This window comes from Triturus cristatus, chromosome 6 (assembly GCF_964204655.1).
Source record: "Triturus cristatus chromosome 6, aTriCri1.1, whole genome shotgun sequence".
NCBI lineage: Eukaryota > Metazoa > Chordata > Amphibia > Caudata > Salamandridae > Triturus > Triturus cristatus.
In genome coordinates this window covers 432,251,974-432,276,166 of record NC_140589.1, presented here as the reverse complement: position 1 = coordinate 432,276,166, position 24,193 = coordinate 432,251,974, and the positions used below count along the sequence as shown (strand labels likewise).

At 46.0% G+C, this 24,193-nt stretch overlaps 1 protein-coding gene across 1 annotated transcript in view; it reads left to right on the top strand.

Annotated features, from left to right (window-relative positions):
• KLHL31 (kelch like family member 31) overlaps nucleotides 1-24,193 on the top strand; it is a 94,410-nt gene that overhangs the window by 52,258 nt on the left and 17,959 nt on the right. The window contains exon 2 of the mRNA XM_085610851.1: nucleotides 8,898-10,101. Within this exon, the coding sequence (XP_085466977.1) occupies nucleotides 8,930-10,101 (1,172 nt within the window). The 5' untranslated portion in view covers nucleotides 8,898-8,929. The remainder of the gene's footprint in view (nucleotides 1-8,897; nucleotides 10,102-24,193) is intronic.

Here is a 24,193-nt window from a genome sequence, read left to right as displayed (position 1 = left end):
TATATCGTTCGCGTAGAGTGAGATTATGAGTTGCCTTGACGGATACACAAGTGCCCGCTCCTTATGGTGCTGCCCAATTTTTGCAGCTAGTGGTTATATGGCAAGGGCAAATAGGATGGGGGATAGTGGGCAGCCCTGGCGTGTGCCTCTAGTGATGGCAAAGCTGAGGGACGATGCTCCTTTGAGGAGGACGGTAGCCATGGGTTGTTGATACAGGAGTTCGACCCATACCATGAAGTCCGGGGGCATCCCTATATATCGCAGAGTACCCAGGAGATAATCCTACTCAACGGAATCAAATGCCTTGGTGGAATCAAGGAATACCGCGACTGTGGTACTGTTGGGGTCAATATCCTAATATCCAAAGAGGGTCCGAAGGTTGTGGGACGTCACGCGGTTTGGGATGAATCCGGACTGGTTCGGTAAAACCAACCTATCCATCAACAGGTTTAATCTGTTGGAGAGGACCTTCGCAAGAATTTTCGTATTGCAGTTGATCAGTGAAAGGGGGAGATAAGATTCGCACAGGGTGGGGGATTTATCTGGTTTAAGGAGGGATGTGATCAGGGCCTCTCTCATGGTGGTCGGGAGCCATCCCTCCTCCTTGGCCTCGTAAAAGACTGCTTGTAATGTAGGAACAAGTTGCGTCCGGTATGTCTTAAAAAATTCTATGGGGACGCGCCCTGACTTCATTTGTATGATCGCAGCCGCGATCTTGTCTTCCTCCGGCTCCGCTCCCAGGCATTCATGTTGGGAATCTCCTAGCCAGGCCAGGGCAGTGTCTTTGAAATATGTGGGGAGGTCAAGTGGCTGACCCGTATGTGATGTGTATAGGGTTTTGTAGTATGTCATAAAAGTATGCAGCTGCTTGAGGAGGTTTCTGTGTATTTCGCCCTCTGGGTATTGGATTTCTGCTACATAGTCAGAGAATTTAGGTTGTCTGATAAGGCTCACTAGTACCTTCCTGGGGTGGTCCCCTTCACCGTAGGTTAGTGCAACATGATATTTACAGCGAAATTTACATTCGCGTTCGGCAGTATCTTTGGATTCCGTCAGTTTTTCCCATAGCTTGGCCCTGATGGGACAATCGTCTGTCGTGTCGCTGAGTTCACGTTCTAGTATTTTAATGTCAGCTTCTAACTGGTTGCAGATATCTTTTAGAATGCCACCAACCTTGGCCATGCAGGATCTCCTAATGGTAACCTTGAATGCCTCCCAGACAGTTCTCGGCACAGAGTCTACATTCCAATCAAAATACTCTTGTATCTCATGATCGATTTCAGCTTTAAATGCGGTGTGTAAGAGGTGCATTGGGTTAAGTCGCCATCTAGCGTATGAAGGTTGGTTTATGGGAGGCGTTAGCACCATCTTCATCGGTGAATGGTCGGAATACGTTCCCGCCAGGTGAGTGACAGCTTCCACCCAGCCGGCCATACCAACGGACAAGGACCAGTAGTCCAACCTGGACCAGGAGGAATGTACTGCAGAGTGGTGTGTGCCTTCTTTGGTTGAGGAATGTATGTATCGCCATGCATCTAGGAGGTAATTTTCGGACACTATTCCAGCTAGTTGCTTCTGCATGGCAGTATAGTGTAGGGAGGTTGTATGGGATCTGTCCATTGCCGGGGACATGGTGGTATTGAAATCGCCACCCCAATGTAAGTATGTAGAGCTTACAGACAATATTTTGCCCCATTGGGTGGGGAAGAAGAGGGGGTCATCTACATTGGGACCATAACAATTAGCGGTGGTTATGTCGTGTGAGGCCAAGCACCCCACATTAGACAATAACGACTGTGTGGATCTGTGGACGTACCACCTAGGATAAAAGGTGTATTCTGTTTAATAAGGATAGCAACCCCTCTGGAGTAAGTGCAATAGACCGAGAAGCAGCAATATGAGGCCCATCTAGTGGCAAAGTTGGGGTTTGTGTTCGGGTCTAGGTGAGTTTCCTGCAGTATGGCCACATGCACTTGGTGTCTCTCGAAATATCCCAAGACCTGTCGTTTTTTCCACGGGTTGTTTAATCCCCGGACATTCCATGTTATACAGTGAAGACTAGCCTGCATTTCGGAGGTTGTAAGTGTTGAAGCTAGTGACAACACGTGGACTGGCTATTACTACTTGAATTTGTATGCGTTGAACATACATAAACGTTAGGAATTGTGCTAGGCAAACAAACGCTCCCGCCTCCCACTCTGACATCCCCAACTTGTCGGGCATATATTCCCTCACCCGCATAACTTCTAAAGTAGAAAAAAATGGGGTGTACATGAAAAAGGGGTTCACCCGTATGGGTAGAACTAGGGGCCCGCGACTCGCCATGACCCCCCTGATGTCTCACCCACCCACTGCGTCGCCTTGGGTGGACTGGTACTGGATGTGGGGGGGGGGGGTGAGTGTCCGGGCTGTAAGGGTCTTTTATCTATGATGGTGAAATGTTGTCGGCTGGAATCAATGCAAATCCTGTCGTCCCAACCATTAGCATATTAGGTTGGAAGTTTGACCTTGCTATCTGGGGAGACCACCATTAATCCAGCTTCGACAGTGGGGACATAGATCTGGAACAAGACCTATTGGAAGCCACGGCGGATGATGCCCTCTGATGTCTTTTCAAGTAATCCTCGACCTGCTGGGGATTATTGAACACATGTTGTTTCCCTTGATGTGAAATATGATGCCGCGCCGGATATAACATGGCGTAGGGGATACTCAGGGTTTGCAGTTTCTTTTTGACGTTGGTCAATTTTCTTCTTGCGTCTTGTACATTTTGTATAAAGTCCGGGTAGAACGTGAGGGTGGTGTTCTCATATTCCTCCGTTTTCTTCTCTCGTGCCAGACGTAGCACTGTGTCTCTGTCCCGGTAGTTAAGGAATCAGACTAATATTTGGCGGGGTTTTGCTCCTGGAGGTGGCCGTGCATTCAAGGATCTGTGTGCTCTTTCTACGACTATGTGTCGGGAGAAGGCTTCCGCTCTGAACAGGTCTTTGATTAATTTCTTGATGAAGTCTTCCATGCGGCCCGTGTTGATTGTTTCTGCCAGGCCTAGTAAACGCACGTTGTTTCTCCTGGAACGCGCCTCGAAGTCCTCATTTTTTCTGCGATGACTTTGAGTCATCTATCCATCTGCGAGATCTGTTCCTTGCTACTCAAGGCACCATCTTCCAACTCAGATATTCTGTTTTCTGCCTCCGTGATGCGATGGTCGTGTTGTTCTAACTTGTGCACCTCGGAGTCCATTTGTGAGTTCATGGCATCGATTTTGGCATCTATGGATGTGAGGCTATTTTTCATGTTGAACAGCAGCGACTTCCAGTCCTCTTCCTGGCTCTCGGGCATCTCGGTCTCTGGATGCTCGTCTGCTTGAGACCGAGGCGTTTTGCACGCCTCGAATGGAATTTTTGTTTGTTTACCATCTGTTCTGCCCATTGTGACCTCGGGGATGCGGATCAACGCCTGCAGTATATATGCGGAGGGGGAGCCGGGTGCGGTAGGGAAGGAGTGAGTGAGCACCGCACCTCCAGCCCTAGAGGGCTGCCTGCGTTAGATTCTTGATGGGCAATTCATTGAGCCGGCGAATCACGATTTTACATCTGGCCTGCGTATGTATTACTCCTGTGGAGACCACAGTATGTATCTGCATGCCTAATTATGTGGGGGTGGTGTGGTCTCCACGCGTGCGCCAAACACGTTGACACCGCTGAATTCTTGGTGGCTGCCGGGAGGCAGGGCCTACTGCGTTACGTATGCCCCTGATGCCTAGAGGTCCCGCTTTAGTGTGGTAGGTGTGGGCTGTTGACTTTGAGCAGGTATTGAGGGTGGTGTGGGGGGTCGCAGAGATTTCACCCTGGCCCTCAAAATGGTATGTGGACTGGCAAGGTCTGGCTCTTCCCCCGATCAGGGGGAGATTAGTTATGGTGGGGGCAGGTGGAGGGGAACCACTGTCTCAGTTCACCACGGCCCAGTTCTTGCTAGTTTTTATGGCTATTTTTTGTTTTGGGTATAGGATGCCACTGTGCTCACCTGCTCTGGGTATCCCGCTTGTGGGCTCTCACTCAATATGCCGGCCACTGCCGCTCGGGCGCCTCGACGTCCCTGGGAGTGGGCCCGACCCAATGCCCCGAGTGCTCCCACCGGGGTCCCCCAACTGGGCTCCTCACCGCGATGTCAATGGCTTCCTCACTGTCTCCAAGCGTTATTTATGAGGGTATCTCGCCTGCCAATGCAATGTGGCTCGATGTGTGAAACATCTTTGTGTCCTCCGCCCCAGGAACTAGCCACAGCCTCTGGTAGATGATCATGCCGGCCCTGGGAGCAGGCCCGACCATACGCCCTGCACGCTCCCACCGGGGTCTTCCCGCTGGCTCCTCACCTCGGTGCTGATAGCTGTGACACTGTCACTGGTTGTAAGGGGTAAATGTTTCTCGCCTGTCGATGTGCCACGACACGTTGTTTGTCTCGGCGCTGCGGCCTATGCCCCGTGGAGAAGCCGCGGCCTCTGGTGGCCGGTTAAGCTGGCTCCTCGCCTGTATCATCATGTGATGCTGTGACTGCCGGGGTGACAGCGCCTGTATCTCAGCTCCCGGGCTGTGCAGGTCAGGGACAAAGATCTGCAGCGGGGCCGCTTGTGATTAGAACTCCGATTTTGACAGCCACTTCAGGAGAATTGTGACCTAGGATAAAGCTGATGTGTATTTTAGCGCCTGGACAGCAAGAGCCTCACTGGTATGCGGCCATCTTGGTAACGCGCCACCTAGCGCCCCCCGGAAAACCAATACATTGAGATGCTCCATTGATTAGAGCTTAGATACAAAATTGTCCTCTTACATTCATTCACTCATTAAATCACTTGTTACTTCATATATACATTCATTTGTAGCAATGAGTTTGACAAGGGCTTACTAATCCTACTCCCTACCACCCTTTTGTCAGAAAAGAAATAGAAGGGTAATGAAGTGAATGAATGTACACGTGCCTCAGAGACACTCTGTGTACAGGACACTAGAACCATCTCTGCGGCGGTAAAACACAGGCGAGCATCGCCAGACATGAAAAGGATTGCTCATCAGATGCAAGGCACATTTTTCTTGCTTCTTTATAACAGCAGGTGGATTTGGAATTACCATGAACCCTGGTGTTCACCGATGAATAGCTTTACTTGACAATACATGGTGAATATACTGGTGGAGGGCCTTGGATCATAACTGCAAAATGTAGCGTGCCCTTATTATTATTACTCAATCTGTGAATAGTATTCGTCCTTGTACCCTGCCATTTTACCCAATATTAATGGAACTAATTTAGCACACACCAAGAACGAATTGCCCTAAAGCACTTAATCATATGTGTTTTTATGACCTAACATAACGGTACTAATGTTATCGACCTCAAAAAAGGCAAGTAGGCCTGCAGAGTGTCCGAACTGTCAGCCGAAGTTCACCTGGTAGGTGCTCAGGGCACTGAGCTTCAGATTCTTACATACTTATCATGAAATGTATTGTCATTAATAAACAAACACTAGCTCTCTGTTAGGAGAGCTTGTCATGTTAATACATTACTTCACGTTCAATACACAAGCAACATTCAACTTTAACAGCAGAGAGTTTAATACTCTGTGATATTTTTCAATCAATCAATCAATCAATCAAACAGTTTGTTAAGCACGACTACTCATCCATCTGTTCAATACATGCTGATTATTGTATTATTGGATGGCAATAAAAGACAATAAAGTTTGTTTAAAAACAAAAAAGCGCGACTACTCACCCGTAAGGGTCTCAAGGCGCTGGGGGTAGGGGGTGCAGGTTCCAGTCCATTAAGGGGAGGGTCCGTCGAAGAGCCAAGTCTTGACGTCTCTTACGAAAATGGCAAGCAATGTTGTCTGTCTGAGGTGGAGTGGAAGGGCGTTCCAGGCCTTGGCCGCGAGGAAGGAGAAGGAGCGGCCTCCTGATCTGGTTTTTCTGGTGTGTGGGACCACGACGTAGGAGAGCTGGGCTGATCGTAGGGTCCTTTGGGGTGTGTGGAATTTGAGTTGGCTGTTCAGGTATGCTGGTCCGGTGTCGTGGAGGGACTTGTGTGCATGAGTGAGCATCTTGAAGGTGACTCTTGCCTCGATGGGGAGCCAGTGGAGTGTGCGCAGGTGCTGGGAGATGTGGTAGTGTTTTGACCGGTTGAGGACCAGTCTTGCGGCGGTGTTCTGGATGTTCTGTAGCTTGCGGGTGAGATTTTAGTTTATTCTGGCATAGAGTGTGTTGCAGTAGTCGAGTCTGCTGGTGATCAGGGCGTGAGTGACTGTCTTTCTGTGTTCAAGGGGGATCCATTTGAAGGTCCAACGTAGGAGGGGGAAGGTGTGGAAGCAGGAGGATGAGACTGAGTTGATCTGGTAGTCCATTTTGAGCTCGGAGTCCAGGATAATTCCCAGGTTGAGCTCGTGGTCAGTGGGGGTGGGCGGGTTTCTGAGGGCGGGGGGCCACCAGGTGTTGTTCCAGGTGTCACGGTTTGGGCCCATGATGAGTACTTCTGTCTTTTTGGTGTTTAGTTGTAGGCAGCTGTTTTTCATCCATTTGGCGAAGGCTTCCATACCTTCTCGAAAGTTGTGTCTGGCAGTGTTGAGTTCGTTGGATAGGTAGAGGATGAGTTGGGTGTTGACACAATGTTGAGTCCGTAGGTTTTGACGATGGGTGCTGTCTCTTTTGTTCAATCTTTTTCATCTTTGCATGTTTTATGTTTTTTGATGACACTGGATTCCTTGTAGTCCTTCAGATTATAATGCTAGAGTTTCTCTTTACACTACATTTGCTTTTGTTACAGGTGTGGGAGCTACGATCATATATTCAATTGTTTTTTGTAATTTTCAGCTGAGATTTAATTCACATCAATAGGGTACAAGTCATTTAAACATAAAAGCAAACTCCACCTATTGTGTAGCATCCTCTTATATCATTGGCATAGGGCAGTGACGTAGCCAGGCCTTTTGCCTCCCTGTGTTTGCTGCCCGCGGCTGCTGAATTTAAGAGCAGGGGAGTCTGGGGGGATGGGTTTTGATGATTCCCCCGTGACGGCCGCAAATAGGAGCAAAAGGGGGAGGCCGCTGTCCCCAAAACATGTGCTGCCAAGCTACTCCACTTGCATAGGGACAGTAGGATCTTGCGGAATTATTAAAGGAGGATGATTTTGACTCTTGTATGCAGGTTCATTGTGTAATTTGAGAAGGGATTAAGGGGCATATTTACACAAGGGTTTATTGCCACCAGAACGTCACTTTTTTTTACTTTCTGGTCGCGATAACCCCTTCGCCTTATTTATAAGGCGGCTTTAAGCCACTAAACATGGATTAACGCCGCCTTGTAAATAATGCCCCTATTCAGGCAGCACTTAGCATGAAAGGGGCAGGCAATGGGTGTTACAGTGTGCGTTCCGCCGCAACGCCCATTTTTTTTTTAAAGCTGCCCCCTATTTACAAGGCTGGTGTAAATATGAGGCAGTGCAAAAAATAAGACCATGGAAAACTGGGTCTTAAACTGGCGCAACAAGGAGAAATGATTACATCTTTCCTCGTTTTTGCTGTTGAAATGCAGCACACATAGAAAGAACAAATTGCCATCAGTGATGGTTCATATGCAGGAAGGGACACCTTCCTGGACATGAATAATCATTAGATAATAACGAGTTGCAACTTCTTTATGTGCTGTATTCTGCAACACACATAGAAGTCACAATTCGTCATTAGTGATTGTTCATATGCAGGAAGGGAGACCTTCCTGCACATGAACAATCATTCCCTGCAATGCCGGCACCCTTGAACTATGGTGTAAGGGTGTCTGCTTTGGCACTAGGCAGCTAAATTTAGCTCTAGCGCTAGGGGAGATGCAGGGGTGGGCTTTGTTATTGTAAATACGGCACATCCCTGCATTTTCAGAATGGCGGAGGGCAGCGTTACCAATTATGGCATAAAACTGCACTCCGCCATTGGTTGTAAACATGCCCCTAAATTTATTTCCGTATACTTTATTTTATGTTTGGAAAGTAATTTAATTAAGTTTCCAGTTCTCTAAGAAGACGTAAGATAGAACACAACATGTTAAGAAATCACGTCAAGTTATTTATTTTAAAGGTGTAACCTCGTGGATGTAATATCCGATAGACACGTAAGGAAAATAAAAGAAAATCACCAGTGACTTGGGCTTCTTTTATTCCCAGTCGACTTTGGGGGTTTGTCCTGAAAAAAAGGTCTGCTTTTCAGGTACAACGATTTCAGAGTATTATGTGTTTTAATAGCATCTGAGGGGCAGTGCTTAGTTTGTAAAAAACAAAAGTGCCAGTGACCTTGTCAGGAGACCACAGCAACTTCACCACTCATTGCCCCTATCATCACTGCCAGTGACAGTACCAACACAACTTCTAAACATCACACACCTACAAGTGACAATACGGACTGGTCAAGGCCCCCAAAGCTAGAGGAATGGTTTGGGAGGCAGGTATTAGTCATTTTTAATGTGCATTCTATTAATAAGCAACTATTGTTGTGCTCATCTCTAAATTAGATAAACATCGCCACCATGTGTCCATCTGTCATAAGCGCCGCCGGTGTTGATAGTTAAGGACCAGTGCCCAGCACTGGAAACCATTGGCTCAAATTAAGCACTGCTCTGTGGTGTGGTGAGAGTATGTAAAACCTTGGCTGAGTATTGTAGAAGTGTGAAAGAACAAACAGAATGGTGTTCTTGTCAAATATGTTTGAATCCCTCAAAAGCATGTTTTTTTTATCATTCTATGATTATTGATACTTTGTGCAATTTCATGCTATTGTATAAAGTTTCAGAAGTTAACAATGAATAGTAACATATGTCTTTAAATCAAGTTGTGATTTTTGTACACTTTTCTTTTTACCTTTTCAGCAAGATCTTGGCTGTGATAGCCCATTGTAATCATGGCACCAAAAAAGAAGACCATCAAAAAGAACAAAACAGACATCAACGAGATGACTATAATTGTGGAAGATAGCCCCCTAAGTAAACTTAATAACTTGAATGACTTTTTGGATGGAGGAAATGGCTTGAGCTGCGTCTCTACGGAGGTGGTTGACGCAACATATGGCAGCAATCTAATGGAAGGTCTCAGCAGAATGAGGCAGGACGACTTTCTGTGTGACCTGACCATTGGCACCAAAACCAAATCTTTTACTGTTCACAAAGTGGTAATGGCTTCTTGCAGTGAATACTTCCATAACATACTGAAGAAAGATCCATCCACCCAACGAGTTGACCTCAATGATATGTCCCCCTTGGGACTAGCCACTGTCATCACTTATGCTTACACTGGGAAGCTTACTCTTTCATTGTATACCATCGGCAGCAGCCTCTCTTCTGCAATCTATCTTCAAATCGAAACCCTTGTCAAGATGTGCTGTGACTTTCTGATGCAAGAAATCAATGTTGACAACTGCATGTATGTTGCTAATATTGCCGAAACGTATGCCCTAAAAAGCACCAAGGAAGCAGCACAGAAGTTTATAAGAGATAACATTATTGATTTTTCTGAAACTGACCAATTCTCAAAACTTACATTTGACCAGATCAATGAACTCCTTATAGATGATGACTTGCAGCTTCCCTCTGAAATAACTGCGTTCCAGATTGCAATGAAATGGCTGGATTTCGATGAAAAAAGGATGAAATATGCTTCTGACCTCTTGAGCAACATTCGTTTTGGTACAATCTCTGCTCAAGACCTAGTTAACTATGTCCAGACCGTCCCTCGTATGATGCAAGATGCAGAATGCCATAGACTTTTAGTTGATGCTATGAATTACCACTTGCTGCCATATCATCAAAACACGCTGCAGTCCAGGAGAACAAAAATCAGAGGTGGATGCCGAGTCCTTGTCACAGTCGGGGGACGACCAGCACTCACAGAAAAGTCACTTAGTAGAGAAATCATGTACAGAGATCCTGAGACAGGATGGAAACGACTAGCTGAAATGCCTTCCAAGAGCTTCAATCAGTGTGTGACTGTGATGGATGGATTCCTTTATGTAGCTGGTGGGGAAGACCAGAACGATGCCAGAAACCAAGCCAAGCACGCAGTGAGCAATTTTTGCAGGTGAACACTTTCATTCTGTCCTACTGCTTTCTGTCTTCTGTTCTTTTACCTCGTCATCACTCTTGATTGTAAATAACCATGTTCCATATGGGTGGTTGGTAGGCATTCATAAATCAGATTTTCTCCTTGCCTTGAAAGACATCTAATATAACCAGATCAGGTCTAATTTATCTCATAAAGGTTATCCATCTAGATATGCATGTCTTATTTCCAAATACAGGAGCAGGGAGTGTTCATTGTGGTATGTGGCAATGAAGAGCACGAACGAGTGTCTTATTCGTAACTTTGACTCACAACTGCATTGGTGTTATGTGTTGAATACAATATGGAAAGAAACAGTACACTTTTCAAATGTTGTATATAGTTGTATTCGTAGACTATGTCGAGAACCCTGAAGTTGGCATGGGCATGATGAGTGCTCAACTCGAGTCATCACATGCGATAATGAAACACCACATAGGCCACAGCAAACACTCACGCTTTCCCATCGAAGCTTCGTTATGGGTATGAAGAATAAACAAATGCAACCACAATGCCTTAACTTTAGAACCTCCTAAAATCGTGTGTGATCCTACCATCTTAAAATAATTTTGAGAAAATTGATTCCAAATCTTTGTGTTCTGAGATAATGTAATATTTTATTTAAATGTTCCATGTCAAGTGCATAGACACACCCCTAATAAAAGAAAATGGGTGCTTGCAGACTCTAAGGACCTGATATAGAATTTGGTGACTAGCTGCCAGGTCAGTAGAGGTCTATGCTACCCGATGGAGGACCGCCTGCACTAGGTGTATCTAGATCCCCACCTGCTAGGTTGGGATCTCTAAATCCTTCATTGCAAACTGCAGCTGAAGCAAAGGCTGCAAACTTTGCTGCACAGGCACCATGTTTGGTGCGTGACCCACTTGGCAAAATATTTTATTTTCTGAAAACAAAACCCCGAAGCTGGGGTTATTGCTGAAAACCAGAAACTTAATGACCTGACACAGGAAGTTTTCTCTCTATCATGGGGTCATTAAATGCTTTCTCTGCCCAGACCGTCTTACCTCACATGGCAGCCACAGGCAAGAAAATCTAGCCACTTTTTCCCCATCCTAAACAGGATTGGGTGATTGCAACTATGTCCTGACAGCCCTGTAACTGATGAGCCAGCACGTAAAACGTTTGCACCAGCGGTGCCAACTGAAGCTCTGCAGATGAAAACCTGGTGATTTTCCCACAACTAAACGGGGGAGCTGCCAATTTACAGAAAGTCTCCCGCTTCTCCAAGCCTAAAATGACTCTGTAGAAACTTTAAGAGAACAAAGGTCCTAGAATGAGGCAACAAGGAATCTTTTGTACAGTTTCACAGAGGTGCAACCAACGTTTATAGGTGTGGGCATGCATATAGTAAATGTCTATAGAAACCAACGGTTTAACAGGGTAAGCTAGCTTGTAAAAATATATATGTGGTAGCCATGTCATCCTGGAGCAAAATGAGGGGCAGATGTTTAGTTCTAAGTCTCCCTCTTAAGGATCAGTTACAAATTTGCTCCGGATTCCATTGGGAGATACAATTCACATGAAGACATTCCTATTTTTCTCCGTGCTGTGTTTCAGTTAGTAGCTACTAAGCAGCATCCATGGTGGACACTGCTGTTTACTACTAGTGCCTTGGAACTTTAGGTAATATTATTTTCCAATTGGATAAATAAACTACTCTTGATCACTTGAGTCTCCGAAGATGGCCATGGCAACCAGGCAAATCTGACTCCAAAAGGTGAAAGTGGGTTTGAAACTAACATACTCTTTGAAACGAGTAAGATATACAAAATAAAATAAATGTCTAATCATCTATATCTTTAAAAAGTAGTCAGTTACTTTCGTATAAAAAGTGGTAGGCTTAAGATTAGAAACTACACAAAGCACAACAAAGGTATAATTCTGGGGCAGCACGTCAAAAATAACAGGGAACTCTCTCAACTATATTTTCCTTCGGAGAAGCAGTTATTTGGGACATGGTGCGAGACAGAATGCTACAATATAGAACACTTGGTATTATACATGTGTCATTTGACATAGTCACAAGTCAGTGGTATGTGCCCATTTTGCTCAGAATATGTAACAATAGTCCAGAAACCAGTTCATTAACACCCAACCACCCAGAAATGAAAAGAAGCCGCCCCCATGCTCGCAATGATGTTTTCAGGGGGGAAGGGGCTAGTTATCAAACTTTAACAGGTACCACTGAGGCTTTATGTGTGGATGTTAGAGGAACTAACTAGAAACAATTAAGGGGCACATTAAGTACTGTTGTTGTAAGTGGCCCAACTGGTTACATTTACTTAGTAGTCAATGTAGGGGGCTACTGGTGATGGAGATGAGTTAGCAGCCCACAAAACGTCTGCAAAGTGCCACACTTTGCAGACCTGAGGCTTGGAATTTGCCGTTTGTAGTCAGAACTGAGACTAGGGACATCTTCTTTACCCACCAGATCATCAGTTGGAACTGAGGAATTAGGATTTAGGGTTAGTGTCCAACCATGGCAAACACAATATTTCTGTAAGGGCTACCATGGTGGTTCAAATGGTTCTACAATTGGAGAGATTGGTTGAATCAAAATTGACCTGTAGCAGAAGAAGCAGAACAACTCGTCTGTCCCTCTCAGGCTGGAAAAGGGCACGATGCGCGCTCAGAAAAGGCATCAATAATACAGATTGGGGTGATGAATTTTGGGTCACCTCACATTTGTCTTGGACTGTTCTCTGCAGTGTCTCTACCGTTGGGTCACTACACTGTAGGTCCCAAAGACCATTTTGGTTCAGTCTATTCACCATTTGATGTGGCTGCTTGCATAATTACTAATCATGTACTGACTCTTCAGAGCTTGGACTATGACTGATTGCTCTTCTGCCACTTCTCTGTAGACTCCTCTGACACACATAGTTCATATTCCTGTAATCTCTCCTGCTCCTGGGAGGAACTTCCCAGATTGGCCTCTTAAGGCATAAAATAAGTCTTTTCCCATGCACTGCTCCTCTCACTCCTCCCTATTTGGTTGTACGATGACTATTCCTAAAGAGTGCTCACTGCCACTCCTGGTTGGACCTTGCAGACAAAAAGCAGGTTTGGCTGTACAATTCTCGTTCCCATTTATTATGGCTGGCTACATTATGGACACTCTTTTGCTACTCCTGTGACTGTGCTGTTGGCTTGCTCTATGCCACTCCACTGTGACACTTCCATGCTTATATATTTTGACTGGCTGCATAAAGAACATTCCTATGGGTTGCTCATTTATGCTCCTGTGTGATGGCCACATAGGTAGTGACATGGTTAGTTGTATAATGCCCATGACTATGGGTTGCTTCTTGCAGCACCGTGGTGGGATCCTGTTAGAAATGGGGTTCTCTAGTTGGAAGGTTGTTATCCTATCCAAGTAGGCCCTTCTTCCTAGTCAGGATAAGGTAGTTACACCTCCAATATAACCCCTGCTCACCCCCTTGGTAGCTTGGCACGAGCAGTCAGGCCTATATCAGAGGCAGTGTGCAAAGCATTTGCAAATAACCACACAGTAATACAGTGGAAGCACTACAAAAGGACACCACACCTGTTTTAGAAAAATAGCCTATATTTATCTGTGTAAAACAAGACCAAAATGATAAAAATCCAACATACAGTTATTCAAGAATATCAATATTCAAAAAGAGACTACAGAATTAGGACCTTAAAGAGGGTAGCTCCGTCAGGGGCTACCACAGCGGTGTGGACCAACAAATCTTCCGGTTTCCGCCGACAGTGACAGTGCAGCCCGCTGCGGTATCGGAATTGCCTTAAATGGTACCTTTTGTTCCGGCTGACTGCGGCGGTGCAGGCTGGTAGTGGCGGGTGTTGAGGCTGCTTTGTGAAGCATAGCGGTGCGGTGTGAAGTGCCCTCAGGTTGCAGTGCTTTTAGAGGCTTGGTCGTGGTCATCTAGCAGCATCAGTGAGACCAGCATTGCGGTGAGAGGTGGGGTGGTGCTTGTCGCGGTGCTGATGGTCACAGTGCAAGCAACAGCATCCGTCAGGGATCGTCAGCTGATGGGACTGGTGTCAGTGGGCTGAGACTGAGGTGTGGGATGTGGCGGTGCTTCGTGTGACTTACGAGCAGTGCCCCCAAACCATGGTGCAGACAGCGGCAGGGTTGTCCGCTGGCCGCATCGTCGTCGGGGAGACTAGGGCAGCGGATTGCAGCGAGGCAGTGCGGGTTACGGTGCCCACTGGTTGCAGTGCAAGCAGCGGCTCGGTGGTAGTCGTGGACGTTGTCATTGGTGAGACCAGGATTGCAGTGCGAGATGTGGCGGTGCCCTCTGCAGTGCCTTCAGGTCACAGAATCGTCAGCGCTCAAGTGACAGCATCGGATTGCAGTTTCCCTCTGTGGCAACTGGAACACGAGGCCCCAGAGGAGGTACCCAGGGGCAGGCGAAGTCTTTGCTGTTCCTGAGACTTCTTGAACAGGGGGCAAGCTCTACTTCAAGCCCTTGGAGATACTCGGCAGAAGGTGCAGAAAGCTAAGTCCAGTCCTTTCACTGCTTAATACAGAAGCAGCCACTGCAGACCAATACAGCAAAGCACACAGAAACCTATCCTCACAGCTTCCCCAGCTATTGTTCGTGACTGGTTCCTTGATCCAAAAGAGTTCTAAAATCCTGAGGTCTGAGCCAGAATATTTATCCCACAGTTCCCTTTGAAGTTCTGTGGTGTTGGTACAAACAAAGTTCTCCTGGCACCCATAATCCAGTTCTGTCGTGCTCAGGCCAGGTTCACTACAGGAGGTGGAGACAGCATTGTGGCAGCCAGACACAGTCCATTCAAGTGCATGTGGCAATTCCTCCCACCACTCTAGATGGAGGACAGACCCATCAGCCAGCCTATGAGTCACACAGGAAAGGCAGGACACACTGTAGCCCCCTTTGGGTCCCTGTCTAGTGTGAATGCACAAACCAGTTAGCCCATGGGAGAGATAGCCTTTCAGCAGTGAAAACAAAATGCACAGTATTACACCATCAGGACATGTACAAACACCAGTACAAGTCCTCCCTTTCACTCACACTGCCCACTGCCTACAGGGGTACCTTGGGCCTACCTTAGAGTTTTTTTTTATATGTGATAGGGAAATTAGGGCCTGGCAAGTGGGTGTGCTTGCCAGGTCGACATTGTAGTAGAAACTGTGCACAGCCACTGCAGTGGGTACAGTGCCTGCTTCAAAATGGATTTAGGGTTAGATATGGGAGGACACTAGGATAATCATTGTACACTCCCCAATCACACCCCCAGCCTCATAGACCAAGTTTAGTGTGGCCAAAGACCTTCACCATCTTGGATTTACCCTGGAATATTGCATTGTGGGCCTATTTCCACTAAAGCAAATAGGAGCCACTGTAAAAGTAGGTAGGACAGGTTCTGGAAACCTTTACTTCATTGGTCGGAGAGGGGCTATGAGTGTCTTAGGGTGTCTCCCACCCACAGGCTGGTGAATGCTACAAAGCTAAACCCTTACCAGTCTTTGACATAACACTGCTGGACTTGTCATCTGTGCCTTTGAGAAGGACCAGAGGAGTTTGGACCCCCTTGGACTTAAAATCCAAGGATATACAAGGATCATAAGGCTCAAACACCTGTGTGGCATCAGGAACATGAAAATGCTGAAGATGACATTCCTGTGAAGCATCCCAGGTGGCCAGTGGCAACTGGACCTGGAATGCACATTGCTGTTGTCCTCTGCCAGACACCCTCAGAGTCTCTACATTCTCCCCCTGAGGTCCTGGGGGCCTTGGATGTGTACTCCTGTAGTTCTTTGCACACCAAAAGTGGTTTTGGAACTGTTGGACTTGGCCCTTTTTGCAGGGTCATTCCTGAACTTTTTGCCTTCCTCCTGTATTTTTTCTGACTTGTTGTTGGCTGTTTTATGACTCTGGGCACTTTACCACTGCTGATCAGTGCTAAAGTGCATATGCTCTCCCTATTGTAAATTGATGTATGGATTAGTGATTCCATGATTGGCTGGTTTGGTTTACTTGTCAGACCCTAGTACAGTGCACTGAGTGTGCCCAGGGCTTGTAAACCAAATGCTGCTGGTGGGCTTGCAGCACTGGTTGTGCCACCCACAGAAGCAGCCTGTAAAAGTGTGTCTCAGGTCTGCCATTGCAGAGCCTGTGTGCTGTCTGGTACTGCCATGTTGACTGAGCAAGTACACCCACTTGCCAGTCCCTAAACCTTCCCTTTTCTTCATATCAGACACCCCTATGGTAGGCACAAGGGCAGGGTGCATTGTAAGTATAAGGTAGGACATGCCCTGGTGTGTGTGGCATGTCCTAATAGTGAATTACAGCCATTTTCGTTTTTCACTATTGCAAGGCTACCTGTTCCCCATAGACCAGAACGGGCAGTTTGATTATTACATTTTACAATCCTAACTGACTCAGGGAAATAGGTAGAAATTAGAGTTTAGTATGCCTGAACTCGGAATGATAAAATGCATCTTTTAGTGAAGTTGGTTTTAACATTCTGTGTTTGAAAATACCACTTTTAGAAAGTAGGTATTTTCTTGTCTAACCATCCAAGCCTGCCTCTGCTAGGTTGTGTATTCCTTGTCTGGAGTTTCAGTGACAGGGGCTTGAGGATTCCAAGAGACAGGGTGAGTCATCACAGGGCTGAATAGAGAGACCTGCATGTAGATGGGTGGGAGGAGTTGCACCTGGGACCTGAATAGGGCTGTGCCTTCCCTCCACAATGCTGGCTCCACCTCCTGTGGTGCGTCTGATGTCTCTGCCCTGCACTGTGAAAGGACAGAAGGAGTCATGTAAACAGAGTGCTCAGGGCCGGACTGGGAACCACAACCGGCCCTGGCAAAGTGCTTGGCCGGCCCCCACCCCCCGGCAGGGGGGCGGTTTGCTGCCGAGCTCTTTGCCAGGGCCGAGTTTCGGCCGATTTTGTTACAGGGCCGATTTAACGGCCCTGTAACAAAAATGGCCCCCAGGGGCCCAAAACCGGCCCCCACCCGTGTGGCGCACCGGGTGATCGCCCGGTGCCCGCTACGGCCAGTCCGGCCCTGAGAGTGCTCCAGGACTGACCAGAACTGGTTTGGACTAGGCAAAGGCCTCTCTGCCTTCAGAGAACGAAGAGAAACTGTGTATAAAAAGGGGGACCCAGACCCCAGAACTTTAGATCACATTTCGGAAACAAGAAAAAACCTTTGCTGAGGAGAGGAACCAGAGAGACTGAGGGGAGACTATTCCTAAGCTTGAGGGATTGGCCTACAGTGGTTGCCTGACTGCCAAAGAGAGGAGAAAGGAACTTTGTGTGTACTTTATTCAACTTGTGAAGGATCTCCAAGGGCTTGAGAAAGAGCTTGCCTCCTGCTGAAGTCTCAGGGACAACAGACTTCAACCACCAGCTCCCCAAGAGTTCTTTGGAAGAGCCTGCAGTTGTGTTGGGCTTTCTGGGGAACTGCGTGTCTCACGGAGCTGGAAGCGCGACTCACGAAGAAGAAGCGTGTCGCCGCGCAGCCGCTTTCATCACATCACTAAACAAGGGTGTCGCCACTGTAGCTGTCGCATCGCATCACAGAAGCGTCTAGCAACCCCAAAGAAGCGTATCGCCGCCGCAGCCACTGTCGTCGCATCACTGAAGAAGGGTGTCGCCACTGTAGCTGTTGCATTGCATCGCAGAAGTGTCTTGCATCACTGGAGAAGCGTGTCGCCGCCGCAGCTGCTGTTGTCGCATCACTGAACAAGGGTGTCGCCACTGCAGCTGTTGCATTGCATCGCAGAAGCATCTCGCATCACCGGAGAAGAGTGTCGCGGCCGCAGCCGCTGTCGTCGCATCACTGAACAAGGGTGTTACCGCTGCAGCTGTCGCATCGCATCGCTGAAGCGCCTCGCATCACCGAAAACTTGTGTGGTGTCCATCTGTAGTGTAGTCACTGGGTTACTGTATGTGTTCACAAATGCTTTACATACTGCCTCTGAGATAAGCCTGTCTGCTCGTGCCAAGCTACCAAGGGGGTGAGCAGGGGTTATTTTGTAACCCCCCTTACCCTGACTATACACAAGGGTCCCCATTTGTCAAAGGTACCTACCTCTGCCAACTAGAGACCCCCAAATCTAACAGGAACTTTTCTAACCTTTTCCTCCAGAGTTCCATAGTTTCAAGGGGACCGACTGTGAAAAGTATCTGAGTGGCAGTGCCATGGCATTGAATGTATTTCATGATTGTCTCTTCTGGAGAAAAGGGTTTCCTCTGAAAAATTACAAAGTTCATTTTCCGATTAGGACTTGGAAACATTTTTGAACTCCCCTACTTTCAGGGCCTAATGGGGCCAATTTACATGTATCAGATTGTGCTGACTTTGAATCTCACCTAGGTCCCGTTTAACTGCAATCATTGACTACCACTGTCACTTTGAGCTTTTTGGTGCTATATTATTACGTTTTTAAATGTCATATCTCCAGGTTCCCTGATTTTTTTTTTTTTTTTTTAAATATTACTATATTTGTATAAATTGGAGTGGGATTTTAATTGCGTTGTGCTACTTCTAAATGCTCTACACATTTTCTCTATGTTGAACCTGTCTACTCTGAGGAACAGTTATCAGGGGTTTAGCTCAGGTTTAAATTACAGAAACCTTTAACTGGATCTAACAAGAGTGACTGTATTACTTGTGATGGACACTGTTAGAAATGGTGATCTCTAGTTAGCAATGGTTTACACCTTTGTCCAAGTAGGGACCCTTCCTTCTAGTCAGGATAAGGGAGTTACACTCCTAAAATAACCCCTGCTCACCCCCTTGGTAGAGAGGCACAAGCACTCAGTCTTATCTCAAAGGCAGTGTGTAAAGCATTTGCACATAACCAACAGTAATACAGTGAAAACACTACAAAAGGACACCACACCAGTGTAGAAGAATATCCAATATTTTTATATATCCAAAACAAGACCAAAATGATAAGAATGCAACATACAGTACTTAAAAATATATACTTTGCAAGATATCTTTTAAATTGCAGAAATGTCTCAAAAACACAGTTCTTCTGAGTCGGTAGCTCCGTCCGTGTCTACTGCGATGCTGAAAACAACAGAGTCTAACAGTTCTAGCCAACCGCATCGTGAACAGTACCTTTCTCATTGTGGCTGGCACGTTGGTGCAAGCTGGTCATGGCAAACGTTGCAATTGCACTGCAAAATGGAAGATGTGGTGCATGCTGCGTCTTGGTGACGATCGTCCAGACAGTGTCGGTGAGACCTAGGCTTATGGTGCAGGCAAGGCGGTGCTCGATGCGGTGCTGGCAAGTTGTGGTGCAGGCACAGATCCAGTTAGCGGGACCTGCCGTTGGTTGGCCCAGACTGCTGTGTGGGACGAGGAGGTGTGTCACAAAACTTACGAGCGGTGCCCCCAGCCATGATGCGGTCACAGGTGTCGAAGTCAGCAGGCAACAATGGCGCTGGTGAGACCAGGGTGCCGAAGTGAAGCTAAGCGGTGTGGAGTGCAGTGCCCACATGTCATGGTGGCAGCAGCGGCAGCCGTCATCATCGGTGAGACCAGGGTTGTGGTGCGAGATGCGCCGTTGCCTTCAGGGTAGGGAGCCAGCAATGGAGTCGGTGATGGAGTCAGTAGCCTTTCCCTTCTCTGTGGCAACTAAATTTGCAGTTCCAGAAGCGGTACCCAGAGGTAGGTGAAGTCTTTGCAATCTCTGAGACTTCATAACAGGAGGCAAGCTCTGCTTCAAGCACTCAGAGAAACTCAGCACAAGTAAAGAAAGTTCAGCCCAGTCCTTTCAATGCCCAAGACAGAAGCAGCAACTGCAGGCCAACCCAACAAATAAACAACACAGCAAAGGGGCAGTACTCCTCTAGCAGCTCTTCCAGCTCTTCTTCTTGGCAGGTTCCTTGATACAAGGGAGTTCTAAAGTTCTTGGGTCTGGGCCCCAATATTTATACTCAAAATACCTTTGTTCTCTCAGGCAGAGAGTGTATGTGCTTAGTACCAACCAGGTTGGTCATCTCTGGCACAGCTTCCCAGAAGGAGATGGAGACAGCATTGTCCAAGGCAGAAATGGCCTATTCAGGTGCAAGGGACATCTTCTCCCCCCACTCTAAATGCAGACCAGGCCTGTTCAGGTACTAGTGAAAACTCCTCCCACTACTCTGAATGTAGCTCAGGTCTATTCAGCCCAGCCCTGACTCATTCAGGAAAGGTAGGACACACATCTACCCCCCACCCAACCGGTGGCTGTTTGAGAGAATGTACACCCCCAGCCCCTTTCACTCCAAAGTCAGACAGTCAATCCACAAACCCAGCAGAGCACACAGGATGGCTAAGCAAGAAAATACCGACTTTCTAAAAGTGGAATTTTCATACACAGAACAAAAAAAATCATATTTACTAAATCATGCATTTTTACATTCTGATTCCAGGCATACTAAATTCAATTTCCCTATCTTGTGCCAATGGGGAGTTATGCTTATAAGATGTTATAAGTAAAACTCCCATTCTATCCTATGGGACAGGTAGCCTTTCCAATATGAAAAACGAAATGCACTGTAATTCACTACCAGGACATGGCACACGCACCAGTATATGTCCTACCTTTAACATACACAGCACCCTGCCCACAGGGGTACCTTGGGCCTACCTTAGCAGTGGCTTATGTGTAAGAAAAGGGAGAATTAGGGCCTGGCAAGTGGGTACACTTGCCTGGTCGACATGGCAGTTACAAACTGTGCGCAGACCCTGCAGTGGCAGGTTTGAGGTACCTTTTCAGGGCTACTTATGCGGGTGGCAAAATCAGTGCTACAGGCCCACTAGTAGCATTTGATGTACAGGCCCTGGCACACTCAGAGCACTTTACCAGGGGCTTACCAGTAAATCAAATGTGCCAAGCATGGAAACACCCATCCATAATAACAATTCAAAACAGGAGCACTTGAAGCAGTAGTGAGAACGTGTGCAGAGACACTAAACCAGCAAAAACAGAGTCAAAACCGGGAGGTCAGAGAGCAAAAAGACAGGGGAAACACACCAAAAGATGCCAGGTCTAACAGACACCAATCCATACCAGCTAATACACCACTTTCCCACAGTCCCTATTTAATATAGTTTAAACTGTATATTACAGACCAATCAAAAACAGATTAGGTACATGCATGCTTGCAGAATCCTGTCTTGTACCATTTTTCTCCTCTACACCCATGCACTAGTGCAGTTACACGCTTTTCCTTGGAATAGTGTTCAGTTGTATCGGCCCACATCACCACCTACAACCTATTTAACCTCTTCAATCATATTCAGGATTCCTCTTGCTTCACTGAATTGACTTCAAGCTTCCTTTAGCTTTACCCAACATTTATCATTTCAACATATAACTGCCTGTTCTCCATCGTCTCTCTGCTAGGCCTTTATGCAACCTTTGACACAGCTGAGTGAGTTCTCAACAAATCTAGCAACCATATCTTCCCTGCCATCTCCTGCCCTGCACTTGCTTTGGTTACTTCTTTACCATTGACCACTTATTCACTATCTCTTTTTAGTTCTCTTACTCTCCACTTAGTTGATACAAATAGGATTGACAGAGAATGTGTTCCTTGACCCCTTTTACTTTAAATCAACCCAATTTATTTTGCTGCTGTAATTTATACATTCAAGTTTTCTATTGCTCATTTTTTGGACAGTAACCAAAGATTCTTATTTTTTCTCTCGTTCACCCCATTGCCACCACGCTTATATCACGGAGTGTCTTACAGCCACCTTCCACTGGACAGCTGATAACTGTAGCATAGAAAACGTTTACTTCTCATCGTCCACGTAGCCATCTGCACTCTCTAATCTGGCCACTTTAGTCCTGATACCCTTATTGTCTTTTCCTTACCATGAACTTGGTGTCTGGTTTGTCCATCACGTGAAACCCACTTCCTCAACATCCATGAAATCCAACCACACACCGCCTTTCACGTCAACGGGACCTTAAAACACATATAATAAGTCAGTTACTGTAATAGCTGCATTAACAGCCTCGTTCAATGCTCCTGCCTTTACTGGACAGTTATTAACTTCAAACAGTGTGTGATAACGTTGTTGACCTAAAAACATTAGAATCAGTCGCGTTCAAGTACAAATATAATTTTGACTGTATAGAAAGTTCACTCATGAAAAGGTTATTGATTCAATGTTTTATCTGTACACATTCGGCACTATGCTTATCACTCATTGTGTGATCACACAACCACTGAGCACGGTTTTCTGTTCTGTTATTTTGAACCACCTTAAAATGGCTTTTATTGGGTTGAGTGACGCATTGAATCTTCTTGTGAAGTAGTTTGGTTGTTCCCCGTTGGGACAATTCATAACCCAATATATTTTTTTGTTATTTTATGAATACAATACCTCCACGAGCTGTTGTATTGTAAAAGGCCCTCAGCACAGAATTTACCCTCAGAGGTGAGTGTGCCTGTGACACTGGTACAATACACACATGGTATGGATGGATGGATATAAACTCTTGATCACTAGCAACAACTTGAGCAACCCCATGATCGTCCTCAGACCCTAAATGTTAAATATATGTATCAAGTGTGTCCCCATCATCACTCTACTACCTCCCAATCCCAACTCCTCTGCCTTATGTCCACCCAGTTCTTATGTACTGTGAGTGCTATCTATTTCAATGATTTTTTGTTTCGCAGATATTCTTTATGACTAATAGGTACAAGGACACAACCCCTAGGTCCCACTTTACCCTGATTGAACATTCTCAGGAGGTGGTCACTGTATTGCCATGTAGGGAAATAGTTCTGCTTACAAACGTCCGAATATTAATGGTGATTCTAGATAACAGCAATACATTTGTGGTTACTGCTGTCTCTACTAGTTTATTTGCTGAGGCGTATAAGGATTCTGCCACTTATGATGCTTCTAAAAATGGTCAGTTTAAGAGGTGTTGGGATAAGACCAAATACCTAAAAAAGCAATGACATTCTACAGTTATGATGAGCTATGCAACTATAACTCTCACATATGTAGTCGCAGATGATACCACAAATGGCATTGGGGGCAGCAATGATGAAATTGCATATAACATCGCCATGGACATAGTTGGTGATGTCACTAATGAGGCACATGTTTTATTGCTTTGTGATGTGCATAAGGGCTAATAATTGTGCTTCTGTAAAAATACTCTCAGTACATGTTTTGTTGTTGTGTTCTTATGCACGTTGCTTGGACAAAGTATCCACTAGGCATGGGCACTGAGAGCAGGGTGTTTTCTTTGACCACCCAGTCCTTCTGAGACAGAGCCCAATGAGCACAGCATTTGGCCATGACCAGAAAATGGCCTTGGGCCCTCTCCTGCACCTATTGCGTCTGCTTCCATTGCAGCCACACTTGTCCTATAGCTTCATTCTGAATCCAACGCCCTTGTCCCAGTAGCTGTAGAACAGCCACCTATCACAATAAATAATTACCTTATGACCTATTATCTATCTACTGTGATTGTTATATTTTTTTCTGAGCCGCTAGTGATTGGGATTATTTTTTCCGAGGTCCTCGAATGTTATTTCACAGTGTGAAAAACATAATTTATTTGCAATTTATTTTTAAAGTGATGGGTACCCCTCCGGAGTGTATCGCCATCCTTTCTTAGATTGGGGTGTGCTTCCCATACTACAACATGTCCGCCTGTGATTTTTTCTATGACCTCGGATTCACAAACTGGTTAACAATCTGACAGCCATATTTCAACCACCATCACCAATCAGGCTTTAGATTTTCTCTAACCATTTTGACGATCACGAAGACACATCCATTTTTATTCTTGAATTTCCGATTTGCAAACCATTGGCCCTTAAAGATTTGTTAACTGGGAATTAACATAATAAGAAGGATATCTTTAAATAATCCATCTCAAGACCAACGTAAAAAAAATGTTTAATACACATTTCTCAAACCTTTTTGAACGGATTCACATTAAACGAAAACGGGATCAGTTCTGAATGAAGTTCTTCCTCAGCCCAACTTTGGCTTCCATCTGTTAATCAGTTTTTACAGTACCATAGAGCAAAGAGTTCTGTGGGAGTAAA